This window comes from Mesoplodon bidens (genome assembly GCF_964165515.1).
Source record: "Mesoplodon bidens genome assembly, chromosome: 5".
Taxonomy (NCBI): Eukaryota; Metazoa; Chordata; class Mammalia; order Artiodactyla; family Ziphiidae; genus Mesoplodon; species Mesoplodon bidens.
The window spans coordinates 131,454,569-131,468,802 of NC_138161.1; the positions used below are offsets into that span (position 1 = coordinate 131,454,569).

General features: G+C 36.9%; 2 protein-coding genes across 6 annotated transcripts in view; one reads left to right on the top strand and one right to left on the bottom strand.

Moving 5' to 3' along the window:
* Positions 1-13,487, top strand: part of LOC308617365 (ceruloplasmin) — a 67,538-nt gene extending 54,051 nt beyond the window's left edge. For 2 of the 3 annotated variants that reach the window (XM_081234418.1, XM_081234420.1), the window contains 2 exons: positions 9,251-9,355; positions 13,354-13,487. In XM_081234418.1, coding sequence (XP_081090544.1) covers positions 9,251-9,354 — 104 coding nt within the window. In that variant the 3' untranslated portion in view covers position 9,355; positions 13,354-13,487. Of the gene's footprint in view, positions 1-2,065; positions 2,836-9,250; positions 9,356-13,353 lie in introns of those variants that run through there. The other variant, XM_081234419.1, reaches the window with a different exon arrangement.
* The window catches only part of HPS3 (HPS3 biogenesis of lysosomal organelles complex 2 subunit 1), a 39,443-nt gene continuing 27,294 nt past the window's right edge, over positions 2,086-14,234 (bottom strand). Inside the window, exons 12-17 of one of the 3 annotated variants that reach the window (XM_081234421.1) lie at positions 13,882-14,067; positions 13,351-13,539; positions 12,189-12,296; positions 8,038-8,244; positions 7,346-7,436; positions 2,086-3,925 (exon numbers count right to left, since the gene is read on the bottom strand). In XM_081234421.1, the coding sequence (XP_081090547.1) occupies positions 3,798-3,925; positions 7,346-7,436; positions 8,038-8,244; positions 12,189-12,296; positions 13,351-13,539; positions 13,882-14,067 (909 nt within the window). In that variant the 3' untranslated portion in view covers positions 2,086-3,797. Of the gene's footprint in view, positions 3,957-7,345; positions 7,441-8,037; positions 8,245-12,188; positions 12,297-13,350; positions 13,540-13,881; positions 14,068-14,234 lie in introns of all 3 variants that reach the window. The other 2 variants (XM_081234422.1, XR_014015865.1) reach the window with 2 other exon arrangements.

Here is a 14,234-nt window from a genome sequence, read left to right on the forward strand (position 1 = left end):
AAAACCTAAAAATCACTGAAAGATTACTTGTCAGTGCAAATGAAAAGTTTTAATTTCTGTTCCTGGGTCTTACACAAAGACCTCGTAACATGAAAAACTATTTCCACTAAAACTTTTTATTACAAAGTGTGGTACTGAAAGCACCAGAACACCAAAGACTCAGACAAACATATAAACCACTGGGTCTAATGCCAGTAACTGCTGAACAAGGTGAAAAGTCAAACATGACAAAGAAAACCTTAAGTAGAGCTTAAAGAACATTAGCACACATGTAAACCACACAAAAGGATGGTCCTGCTCAGATTGATAATCAAAAGTGAAGGAATACCAAGGCAGCCATTCTGGAAATTCATGTGTGCAAATGCCTGACATGTAGAGGATGCTGCTACAGGCTAAGCCTACACACAAAGACCATGAGAAAATTCCTCCTGTAGGATAAGCCTGGGAGGAGATAAGGGAAATGACTCTTTCCTTGGTTAAGAAAGGGGAGACTGTTTTAAAAGCCCTACTAAAAACTGTAGAACAAATAGCAATGTGAAGTCAAAACACATGTTGGAGAAAAATATTAAAGAGAAATTTGACTTTTACAAAGAGAAAAGGTATTGCATGGAACTGAAAGAAGCAGTAATGAACAAAAAAGATAGTTTGAACTATTCACAGAAAAATGGGGAGCCACATTTATCAGTCTGAATTATCTTTAAATGAAAGTTTGATAAAGCTTTGACCAAGTTTACCTTAATTCTAAATCTTAGAAGAATTTCAGCCTACCATGACAGAGACAAGGGAGAAATTAAGTTATAGTGAAATCTTTCAACATTTTGCACAGGGAGACAATTTTCTCCACAAAGAAAAAAATCACTAGAAAAGAATTGCGGATATCCTGTCATGCTTAATGTAACATGTTATTTCTACCAGAGGAAGCATAATAAAGACCTCCTCTGACAAATATAAAAGGTACTTTTTTTAGACTGACACTTCCATGACAGTCAGATAACCTCTTGGAGCTGTCTGAGGGGAAAAGCTTACTTAGCTTTAAGTTCCTTATAGGCAGGGAGTGTGTACTCTGTACTTTTAGTAGGTACACAAATCCAATCCAATACCCTGCTTGGTAAATATCTAACTACATATTAACTCAATAAAAAGGATTTTTTAAAACTTTTTTGGACACGTCAGACTTATAGAAAAGTTGCTAGAGCAGTATCAAAAGAATTCCTGTATACCCTTTACCCAGATTCCCCCAATGTTAACATTTTGCACAGCATCATGTACTTTCTCATCCTTTCTTCTATCTCCGTATCTCTTTATACACACATAGACTACAGATATTGTAAATACATATACTCCTATTTCCTAAAAACAAGAATATTCTTATACCTAAACAAAGTATACCTATCAAAATCAGGAAATTAAAAACAATTCAGTACTACAGACCCCTTCCATATTTCACCAATTATTCTAATCATGTTCTTCAGAGAAAAAGAAAATCCAACTCATGCACTGAGTTCAGCTGACATGTCTTCTTGTCTTCTTAGTCTGGAGCAGTTCCTTGGTCTTTGTCTTTCCTAACTTTGACATGTTTAAAGAATACAGGGCAGTCACTTTGTAGAATGTGACTTCAGTTTGGGTTTGTCTAACGTTTTCTTATGATCAGATTCGGATTATGCATTTTTTGGCAAGATTCTCACAGAAGGGATATTGTGGTTTTCTCAGCATACATGTCAAGAGACACAAGATGTTGATTTGTTCCCTTACTGGTTGTGTTCATTTTGAGCATTTGGACTTATGGTGGTGTCTGCCAGTTTTCTCCACTATAAAATGACAAATTTTCCCTTGTTAATAAATAAAGATCTTGCAGGGAGGAAAGTTAATTTGTCTTTAAATAAAGCAGTACTAGAGTGAGAGATGTGTTTTAAATATATAAAGAGCAGAAAAATATAAATGAATCAAGAATAAAGAAAATAACTTTTAAAAAACTAGAATATATTTAAAGCACCATGTGCCAATTTTTTAAACCATATGATATATATTATTTTTAATAATGGTCTTAAAATTTCTTTTTCTATAGAGACCAAGTCTGGATGAAAGAAATAAATTGGTGATAAGTGAAAAAAAAAAAAAGAAAAAACAATGATTCATAACAATGTATGTGAAAGTGTTGAATAGAAGGCTTACTTGGAATGGCTATAAGCATTAAAAAAAGACTGAAAACATATACTTTTGTGCATTTATGAGGATAACTGTGTTACACTGTTTCATATGAAAAGATCAATAGACTGTATTACGACACATGACTGACTCTAATACACATATCACCACCATTAGGGCTTTACAAAACTGTATTAAAAAAAAAATCTATGAGCAGATGTTGTCCTGGACAGTCCTCAAAGGATCACTATTAAGATTCAATGATTTCAATAATAAATAAAAAAATAAACAAACAAATAAGATTCAATGAAATGTTTCCAAACTTTGGCTTCCCATCAATCCCTCTAACATACTGCTGACAACAGTCCTAATGGACCAGTGGAATAGGGGCACAGGTGTAGAGGAAGTAAAATAAAAAATTAAACAAGATAAAATAAAATATTAATAATAAAATTTCAAAACGGTGAGGCCAATATTGAACTTCTAATCTACAGAACTGTAAGATAATTAATTTTGTGTTGTTTTAAGCCACTAAGCCTGTGATAATTTGTTACAGCAGCAATAGAAAATCAACAGGGTACCCTTTGAAGATGTCAATTATACCTAAATAAAGCTGGTAAATATTTTTTGTGAATTTTAAATTTAAAAATGTTTAAATAAAATACAACAAATTTTTAAAATAAAATAAAATGTTGCCAATCTGAGTTTTGTGAACCCTCGAAATGGTGATCAAAAGAAGTTAATATGGAACTGGAGAAAGGCAGAGTTGAGAAACAATCTATAAATTAAATCCTGGCAAAGACGAATGTTGCCATCAGGAGAAAAGTTTTCAAAATATCGTTGTGCAAACATCAGGTGAGTAACATTTTTGCCCAACCTTAACGAAAGTCAAAGCACACTATCAATGAACTGAACTGGGACTCAAAATTATTTAATAAGAAGCTAAAAAAAAGACACAGTTCTTTATATTTCTTTATTTTCACATACACTCTGGCTAAAAGAGCAAGAGTACACATCAACAAAAAATGGAAAGAAGGCTTTGGCTGAAAAACATGCACTCAACAAATCATGTTAATAGCCAGACAAGAAGAAAGTCAGCTTTGTAAACTTCTATTTCATTTGATTCAGAGAGAAACTTAGCATGAATTTTAAAAGTAACAAGAAAATAAAGTTTGAAATCTTTTACTGTGGGAAAACATTAACATCTTTCTCAAAGAAAATAACTGTTTTTAAAAGTGACCCAGTAGAAAAATCTGGAAAAATCAAGAAGGTTAAATTGTGGACCACTTGGAATGACATTCTTTCGAGCATACTTACAAATTGTTTGTGTTCCCGGGATGAAAAAGATTGTCATGTCTCCAACAACAGTAAATTGATGTTCCTTGGAATAGAAGTCAGTCTCTACCTTTAAAAATATATGCCTTCTTTGAGGAAAATCCTATATCTTGTAGCTTTTTTACATTCTGGACAATTAAATGGACTCAGGTCATAAATTATGAAACTAATAATACCACTGAGGTAAGCAGCCTGAAGGCATTTGCAATATATGTACATATTCAATAAAAAATCCTTTATATATATATTTTTATCTGGCATTCAGTTTTGAAAAATTCAGTCTCATATGCCATTGTGGTATATTTCAAATGATACCTTCAAGTCAATGATTTCTTTCGACTGCAGTAAAGAAGATACGGCAAGAAAAATGCTGCAGTGCCATCTTCCGGGAGGACATTTAAGAAATCCCTTAGTTGTAGTTCCACAGCAACAACTGACAGTGTTTCTGTTTGTAGGAAAGAATATCTGAGTTAGAACTGAAATTCTGTCTTTCATACTATTCTCTTATCACTCAACCAGTTAGAAGCTAATTCAGGTGACAAAATGTTATAACTACGAGAGGAAAAAACCCCCCAAAAAACAGTCTTTTAAATCCACAGACTGCTTTATGGTTCTAACAACTTCTTATTTATTCTTTCTAGAATCATTTGTAGGAAAATACAGTCAATTGAACACTGTTTTTAATGTTAGGACTATATTGCAGCTGATTTATAAAGACTGTTTGCTAGGACAGGAAATACTGTTAATTGTTGGATGACATTTCCCTAAATCAGTTCCTCTCAATTGTAAGATTTTTGTTATTAATAAGCACAAATCTGTTTTCAAGACCATTTACTTTTTTTCTCAAACTGCAAAATAATGTGTTCTAATGAATATTTTAAATATTAAGGAATTTAGTAAACATTTTTGTAAAGGTAACTATGTAATTTTATGATTCTTTTGTTTCTCGATGCGTGCATGCTGCCCTCTGCTGGGAAGAGAAGGGGGTGACATTTAAGAACAATGTTCCCAAACCTTCTTCAGTCCATTCCGTGTGTGATTCTTGCATGCCCACCACTTATTCTATTTGCAGAGTAACCAAAATATAAAATCTCCGGCTCAGGTGTGTGTGCATCCATCCAAAATCATCTGTCCAATATCCAGCAACCTAAACCATCCCTTACACAAAGGAATGACATGCTCTTGTTGCTAAGAAGTTAATGAATAGTATGACGTATGAGAAAGCTCCCTAGCTCTGGAATCGTACAGACTCGGGCAGGGATCACACTCTTCTACTTATGCTCTGGGTGACTTTAAGAAAGTCAACCTCCTGGGTCTTGGTTTCCTCATTTATAATGTAGTGGTACCATCTGCTAGCTTCCAGAGTCCTTTGTGAATTAATTTAAAATACAGTGATGCACATCTGACACAAAATAGAACTTTAATAAACAATAACTGCTAACTAATTTGTAAAACCCATGAATTATCAAGGTTTTCCTATCAAACTAGTTTATTTTGCCTAAATGTGGAACCTGTAAGTAGTATCCTAGATACAAAAAACTGAGGTGGGGGCCAGTGTAAAGTAGGTATAGAGCCAACAAAAATCTTGCCACTGCTCTATTCTCCTCTTCCTCCAACTAGTGAAAGGCTAATACAGGTTACAACTCCAAGAACAAAGTCAATACGTTAAATCCATAGAGTACTTTAAATCTTCCAGTGTGTCTAGAAAATACGTGTCAAATGTTGAAAATAGTTATTTCTGGCTGGTGAAGTTTAAAATGACTTTTTAAACTTTGTAATTTACTATAGTACTAGAATTTTTATTAATAAGCACAGCTCACTGTCACAAAAACGGTCATAAGTAGTACTGCCTTGAAACAAAGAAGTCAACCACTAACCCCAGTTTCAATGGCTCTGCATTAGTGCAACAGTTCTCAACTAGTACAGTTTTGTCCCCCAGGGGACACTTGGTGATGGCTGGAGACATTTCTGTTTTAACTGGGCAAGTGCTACTGGTATTTAGTAAGTAGAGGCCAGGGATGCTGGTAACATCCTAAAATGCACAGGGGATACCTACACACAAATTATCTGGTCCAAGATGTCAGCAGTGACAAGGCTGAGGAGTGCTGCATTAGACAGTAAGAAATGCAAGCTCCTAAGCATATTATGTAAGTCCCTGACCTCCATCTGCAACCTCACCATTTTGCAATTTTTGCCTAACATTTTACTCTACAGTCAGTCCTGAACCTCCCATTAGTCCCAGGCAATTAAAAAAAATTGGCTTGCTTCAGGATACTCAGTAAGTAGCAGACTTGGAACTCAGTTCCAATTCTCCTAATTCCAATCCTGGTCCCTTCTTGGTATACCACAGCTGCCAACAGAGAGACTCCCCATGAAAACGGACCTGAGGTTATTCAGGTGTCTTCCCTTCAAATCCATAAATAGTTATAGAGTACTCCGTATGGAGAAGCACATTGCTGGCAAGGAAAGTGCAACATGAAAAATGAATAAAACACTGTAACAGCTCTGGAGGTATTACAATAAAGGTACATCACACACAGCATATAGTCCCATAAGCCACACACATACTATACATGCACATGTATGTGAATACACACATATTAAAGACATAGAAAAATGGAGGAAAGATTATGGGGTAGTTATGAGTTGGTGGGTGTGGATCAGAAAAGGATGAAGGAGTCGTTTGACTAAGATAATGATGTCACCGGGGCGTGAAGATGTGGGCTATCTGAACCGGAAGTGATCGACCAACAAGAATCATCAGTTCAAATTTATGTGATAAATTTGATGCAGATGGGGCTGGGCAATCGAACACCTGACACTTCCACCTTCTGACAACCAAAAAATCACCCAGAGGGTTTCCCTGGTGGCGCAGTGGTTGAGAGTCCGCCTGCCGATGCAGGGGACACGGGTTCGTGACCCGGTCCGGGAAGATCCCACATGCCGCGGAGCGGCTGCGCCCGTGAGCCATGGCCGCTGAGCCTGCGTGTCCAGAGCCTGTGCTCCACAACGGGAGAGGCCACAGCAGTGAGAGGCCCGCGTATAGCAAAAAAAAAAATAAAAAATCACACAGGTGGGTAGGACAAATAGTATAGAGGCCCCTCCCTGTCTTCCCAATCACAAACAGACAACTTTACTTAATGGGGATTTCCAGAAAAACACCATCCAGTGGCCACTTGGCTTTGCCTAACACTTTGAAAGTCAATTCTCTCAGCTGGAAAATACAATTCCAACACTGTCAACTTCTAATATTTTATGCACACTGGTATCAATATAACCATACCTTTGTCATCAGGCCAACCATTAACTGGTGATATTAACACACAAGAGTAGCGAAACTGATAACCATATAGCTATCAAGATTTATAAATGACTATGAATTATAAAAATTCAAACAATAACTACCTACGCTGTAAAATACTGCATAATTTAGACACACTACACTTCTAAATCTTTGAGAAATTTATCATTCCTCAGTACTTGCTTATAATTACGATTAATAATAATTTTAATTTCCTACATGAAGTAAATTAAGCACCCAGACCATTAATATAAAATGGACTTTAATGGCTATTCCAATTTTTAAAATACTGAGGCTGTGAGTTTCTCTGACTGTGATAATTTGTTAAGTGTTTGGAAAGATTAACTTAAAAGCATCAGCTCTAGAGCTAAAAGAGATAAATGAATATCAAATGTGGTGGCGAGAACACATGAATGTTAAAAATAAGCTCTCCAGTTGATTCTGCGAAGACCCTCTTCCCCACACTTGAGAATCACATGAAAAATGAGACAGCAAGCCTTCAGCCAGTTATGGAAATGAGTACCCTCAATTCAATTTATAATCAAGCAAAAAAGATTATTTTACCTTTTAGTGATGATAAGTAAAGTTGATATTTCTCTCCACCACATTTTATTCTCTGACAAAGTTCAGGCAGCAGTTTTTTCCACCACAAAGTCTATCTTAGGGAAAAATGAATACTTTTTAAGTTTGATGCATTTTACATTCAGATTTCCAACAAGAAGAAGAAGATTGTGCAGGGAAGCCCAGGGCAAAAATACACCATCTTGGTTAAGGAACAGACTTTGTTAGAACAGTCTTCTGCTTAAGCTAGAACATAAAAGTCAGATCTGTAACTTGAAAATCTAATAATATATACACTGTACATATGTACACTGCTATTTTCAAGAAGAAACATAGACATGTCTTGTTTTCATCTCTTAGGTAGGAAGAAAGTTCTAAAGTCAAAAACTCTTCTAATTTCTAAAGACCAGATAGTCCACAAAGAATTTTCCCATCATTTATTATGTTTTCCAAATCTTCAGGTAATAGCCTACTTCATCGCCAAACAAGAGACCTTTAGTGAAGATAACATACAAGCACCATAAATTTTAACAGCCTCTAATGGTACTCAAAACATGTAACATATATGATCTTTTAACCCACACAGCCCTGTGAGGTTGGACTGGCATAATTTGTCCCCATATTGCAGATAAGGTGACAAGATTAACATTTGATTATCACTGATAAAGCCTAAAACCGTAATCTGAAAAGCATACCCGATTCTCTTCTTTCAGTTCATGATTAGCGTATGGGATGACTGCCTCCGGGCATCTCTCTAACAGCCTGTCTATGCACCGGTCATACTCTTCCAAACGCGTACGACACAGAACATGGACACTGAGGCCCGCAACAGTGTCTTCTGACAGTGGCTCCAAGAATGGAATAATGGAAGCTATGTCAAATGAAGGACCACATATGAGAGACTATGAACAGAAAAGTGAAATGTTATGGAATGAGGCACCCAAAAAACTAAAGCACAACATACAGAATACAGTTTTTAAAAAGAATAAATCTCACTTGCCAAAAAAAAAAAAAGAATGTAATTTTAGAGCACACGCATATATTTACTTAGTAAGTCTAGTTAGACCAAAGTATTAAATAATCTTGAAACCACCTCTAGTTTAAAGAAAAAAAAATCTATTTAATACAAAGCTATGATTTTTTAAAATAACATGATTGTGTTTGCTCTGAATAGACTGTAAGTTTAAACTAATGAGAATGCTTTAAGATTCTATCCTTAGGATAGAATCAACATGGTGGTCAAGATTTATGTCCAAGGATGTTCACCTCAAGAATATTTATAATACTGAAAAACTAGAAGAAATCTAAACATTAAATAAGAAGGGATGGGTAAATAAATTATGATATATTCAAATGATGGAATATTTTATAGCTATCAAAATTGTTTTCAAAGGCCAAAGGACAAAATGCTCATGATAAAATTAGTAAAAAATCTCAATACAAAATTATATTCAGAGCATGATCAGTTTTATAAAATCTACATAGGTACATGCACATCTAGAAATGCCTTTGGAAGAGCATCGAAATTTGAAACAGAGACCAGTTCACTGGAATGGGAGGACAAAGCCAACTTTTTTTTCTTTTTCACACTTCCCTGTATTTTCCAGGGTTTCTATAATAAGCATGCACTACACAAAGAACCAAAAATAAAAGTTAACATTTAAGAAAACTACAGCAATCATTAAGAACTTAATAATTTGTATCAATACCATTTGCTACAACCTGAATGACACAGAGCAGCTATTATTTCAGTAGTCAGAACTTGACAATATTTTACTTTTAAACATTTAAACTATAAATACTACTTATGATTCTGCCACCAAAATAATCTCTGCTTTCCCTTTCTTCTGGATAAAAATGAAATGCTCATATCCTGATTTTCTTCTTCTTGTATCCTTTTTACTACAGCATCTTCTCAGACTCACAGGAGGACATGGAACATGAACTATCCATTTATAATCAGCATCGTGATTTTATTCCAAATATCTACCAAGGAATGGCTAGGAAAATAAGGTTGGTCCCTCTCCTTCCTGCAAGTTTAATATTCACCTTCATCTGAAAGTTTTCCTGCCAATAAGATAGCAAATATGAAATAAGGTGGTTAAAGTGAAATGAGTCAAAGTGGTACAAAATGGGTTACCCATGAACTTTTAAGTAGTTATATCCATATCATCAAGAAGTTTAAAAATAAGAAACACCAGGGAATTCCTTGGCGGTCCAGTGGTTAGGACTCCGCACTTTCACTGCTGAGGGCGCGGGTTCAATCTGTGGTCGGGGGACGAAGATCCCAAAGCCACACAGGGCGACCAAAACAAACAAAACCCCTCAAAATAAGAAACACCAGACAACACATATATCACTGGATAAAAAACGGCCCACAGGTTACTACTACTCTTTAAAATACTCTTAGTGTTGTCTGCTTCTTAGCAGTGTGTTCCTTTTTTTTTTTTTTTTTTTCCAATATTGGAAATGGACTCTCCACCCCCAACACAGGCACTATTTATTCCCTTTTCTGATCTAGATCCCTCATGCTCAGCTGACTCTGCTGGGCTGGAACCCACAGAATTCTCTACACAGTCACACCTGTGGCTCTAAGAGGGGTGGATGGCAAGGAGGCGGGGGGAGGAGACCAGGACAATTCTGGTAAAAGGCACGGCATTTATTAGTTACTGTGTCGTTCTGAACAGTGGCTTTTTGACACATAGATGATTTATAGATTGTTTTTAATTCTTGCACAAATATACTACTACAGTGATTAAGAACTAGAGACAAAGATTTATCTTAAATCTGTGTGGTGGTGGTGAGCTGGTGGGTAGAGGGGAGTCAAACAATTTTGAAAAAGCTCTCCAAGTGATTCTGAACCGACCCCCCATTCCCCTAGGTAAGAGCAGGAGAGATCTTTTTGTTTCTTGATGGTTAGTTTTTTCTTAATGACTAAGACGAATTGACCCCAGATAATTTAGAAAGAGTTATAATTAGGAAAAGGATTTAGAAAAGTCTAGACTGACTAAACTTTCTATCCTTTAATGGCAAGGATTCCCAGAAAGAAGGTACCCTATTTATTTATTTTTATTTTTTATAAATTTATTTATTTTATTATTATTTATTTTTGGCTGCCTTGGGTCTTCGTTGCTGCACGCGGGCTTCTCTAGTTGCGGCGAGCGGGGGCTACTCTTCGTTGCGGTGCCCGGGCTTCTCATTGCAGTGGCTTCTCTTGTTGCGGAGCACGGGCTCTAGGCACGTGGGCTTCAGTAGTTGTGGCGCACGGGCTTAGTTGCTCCGTGGCATGTGGGATGTTCCCGGAACAGGGATCGAACCCATGTCCCCTGCATTGGCAGGCAGATTCTTAACCACTGTGACACCAGGGAAGTCCCAAGATGCCCTTTTTAAACACCTTAAAATGGATTCTAAAGATCACTGAATTATACTTTTTCAAGCAGAGATTATAAATATGCTTTGAAGATTTATCAGGGGATATTTTATAGCACTTATTACAATTAGCATTTTAAATATGTAATTAGTACATACATTATAGGAGGGCAAGGTCTTGCCCGCCTCGTCCAATGCTGTACATCAATCACATTTACAGTACACGATTGAGGAATATTTGTGGAATGAACAAATCTGAGACTAAGTGCTCGGCAGCCTCTGTATCATAAGGGTACTAGAGATAAGAACCAACAAGAACCTCCTTTGGCAATTTTTTTAAAAATGTAAGTAACTCCATTCCTGGTGACATCACAGGCTGTCTAGAGGCTAAGACTAAGCAATATGGTCTCTTGAGCTTCGCATCCTGACACCCCATCCCCAATTTGACATTTTGGTTTCTATAAGCAATAACCACACTTCCACTAAGTTCCCAGAGTAAATCAGGGGTTGCAGACTCAAAAGCTTAACAAGGCCAAACCAGATGATGAAAACCAGATGATGAAAACGCACGAAGGCGGCTGAGTATAAGGAAAACGGATGCCAGACACTCAGCATCTGGACCAGGGAGACATGGAGGTGGAACTGTGGCAGACAGGCCAGCACGAGCACTGCCCAAGGAGGGGAGCCAGTAGGTGGCTCCAACCGTCAGGTCTCAGGCAGTGAGGGCCCAGGGTTACTGCTGAATGAGAGTTCTGCTGAGTTTCTCAAAGAGAAACTTGAAACTCAAGATTCTGAATGTGAAATCTCAATTTTCATGTGTTGGCAGCTACACTGGGAAGACCAAACACAACAGATGTGAGGATTATACTCAGTCCTTGGGCCACGGATTACATTAAACAAAATCACATCCACATTGAGCCCAGCCCAACCCACCAAGTCAAATGTGGACTTTATTTCTCATTCTCGGTCAGAAACACTCACGTTCAGAATTCTAGCAGGATGGTCTACATTCTCTTGATCATATTTCTTACTTTTAAAAAAATCCTTTCAGGAGCCAGATAAGCTAGCTACTTTGACCTATTTCCTATAAGACAGATAGTAGTGCTTGGTGTGGGCTAGAGGCCTAAACTGTGTGAGTGAACGCTAAAATAAAAGTGAATCTCGTCAATGAAAACACTGCGAAACATTTGCCATACTTTCATTTCACAACGTGTTTTCAAGCACATCCTGGGAATGAGGCAAGAGTCACAGGACTTGGAAGCTCACTCACCGACTGGCAACAAAACCAGACTTCCCGTCAGCAGTTTCAGGCAGAGGCAGGAATTCCCTCCAGAGCTCCTGAGTATGCCTACCTATAGATTCTGTCCCCAGAATTATACACTCTAAATTAACTGGACACCCAGGGTCTTACCAAATTTAAGTGCTATACTATATGGTAATATGCATATTCATAAGAAAAGGAGGCATTTTTATTTACCTGTAATTTTGAAAGGTCTTCCATATAATTTTTATCAGCCAAGGATTCAGATGATAATAAGACATTAACCCACGGACTGATTAAGCCATAATGACTACAGGTGTTTATCTAAAATGTAAAAGAAATTTATCATAAACAAAAATACAACAAAACAAGACTTTCTTCATCCATCCCACAAACAGCAAGCAATCCCTAATATTCTGCCATGTCCCAAAATTAGGTATACATTTTCCTGGTAATGGGAAGAAAGTCTTAGAATGTATTCCCCTGGAAAAAGTTTTAGTTTTGCTGCTTTTCACTGAATAAATCCTTACTAAATATTTCCTAATATTTTAACTTTCAAAAAACTGCAAAGAGGCACTTTCTCACAAAAAGGGCAATACTTCCTTTAAGCTAATTACACTCAAAAAAAGTTAACAGTAATACTGAAAATAATTTTTATTTCTACTACTTTCCTTGGGAGGCAAAATCTCTTCCATAAGTTCTCAAGACAATTCCCGTAAAGACTCCCTTATTCAAGCAAACCCACATTAGCCACTCTGTCACTGTGAGGGACAAAGGGGCTGCCGGGGGTCAGGGGGAACAGGAAGGATAAGAGTAGAGTTGTTAGGGCTGCTGCAGACTGCGAAACAGCTCTTGTCTGTGCAGCTGACAGGAAATGGAAGTCTGGTAAGGAAGTCTCTCTCCCACAAGCCTTCTGCAGTTCCTCTCCCAGCAGGGAGGTCTGCAGATGTCTCTTCTCTCATGTTCCACTTCATGACTGTCGCCTAAGGGAGCACAGATGGATATGGGGAAAAGCCCTTTCTCCCACACTTTGGCTACTGAAGTACCACTGTAGGTGAGTAATACAGGAGCAGTAGAAGGCGCTCTTTAGGATACAAAAGTGTTTAAAATGTGGGCAACTTCACTCACAGACAAGTTTTAAATGTATTTTTAACTCGTGCTTTAAAAAGATATCCGGTAATATGAATTATGACTGATTTTATGCCGTTAAAAATAAGAAGGGTCAACAAAAACTAAAATAAAAAGAAATAAAAATTTAACAAAAACATAAAACACAAAAAAAACCCCAAAACAAACAAACAAAAAAAATAAGAAGGGTCATTATCATAATGTGTAATGTACATAACGTTTAATTCACTGTACTATTCCATTTTCTTACCAGATCCTCTGATGTTCTCAATGGTGTGGTGTCAGGTGGCTGCCTCTTAGATAATCTCCAGATGTACTGTGATGTGAGCTTGAAAAAGAGTTCCTGAAGTACCACATCTGGGAGACATGCTACCAGCTGAGCTTCCCAAAAGTCTACTAAGAGCTGAGGAATCGTATCTTCATCTTTACCACAAAGCACCTTGAGAACAGTGAAACAAGCCCCCATAACTCAGATAAATATAGTACTGATCAAGTTCCAGCTGGTCTGAACAGCACTCCATCATGTGGGCCATGTATTCAATAATTTATCTCTAGCATTAGCGCCGTGGCAAAAGCGAATTTAGACATTTTAACAGACTCCAGGTTGCATGAACAGAATTTTTCTAAATACATTTTTTTAAACCTGTACTTTTATAAGTGGTTATGTGTAAGTCTCATTTTTCAATAAACAAATGAAAACTCACTTCTCTTATTCTGCTCCCCATCCCCCCACCAACTTCATCAGGCCATCCAGAACAATTGCATTTTCAAAGTGACAAACCTTAAAGAAGGAATCTGCTTCTTCAATTCCAATTTTGTTGTTCTTCTGTAAGCCAAGGACTGAAGCCACAAGCAATCCAGGCTGAGTCTCCTTCAAGTGAACTGCAAATTCAGTTGGAACAATCTGTCCTTTCCTCTGTTGAGTCAATAGTCGAGGTTCCAGAATGAAGCCACATACCAACTTCATCTTCAGATTAAAAAAAAATTTAGGAACAGAATAAACATTGCATTCATCTTGGAAGTACACGCTAGTGAATTCAAGAATCAATGATAAGCCATTAATAATTTATGGTAATCTTAATTTTTTCTTTACAAAGACAAGTTCTAAGGACATCATTGGTAACTGTCTTTGTA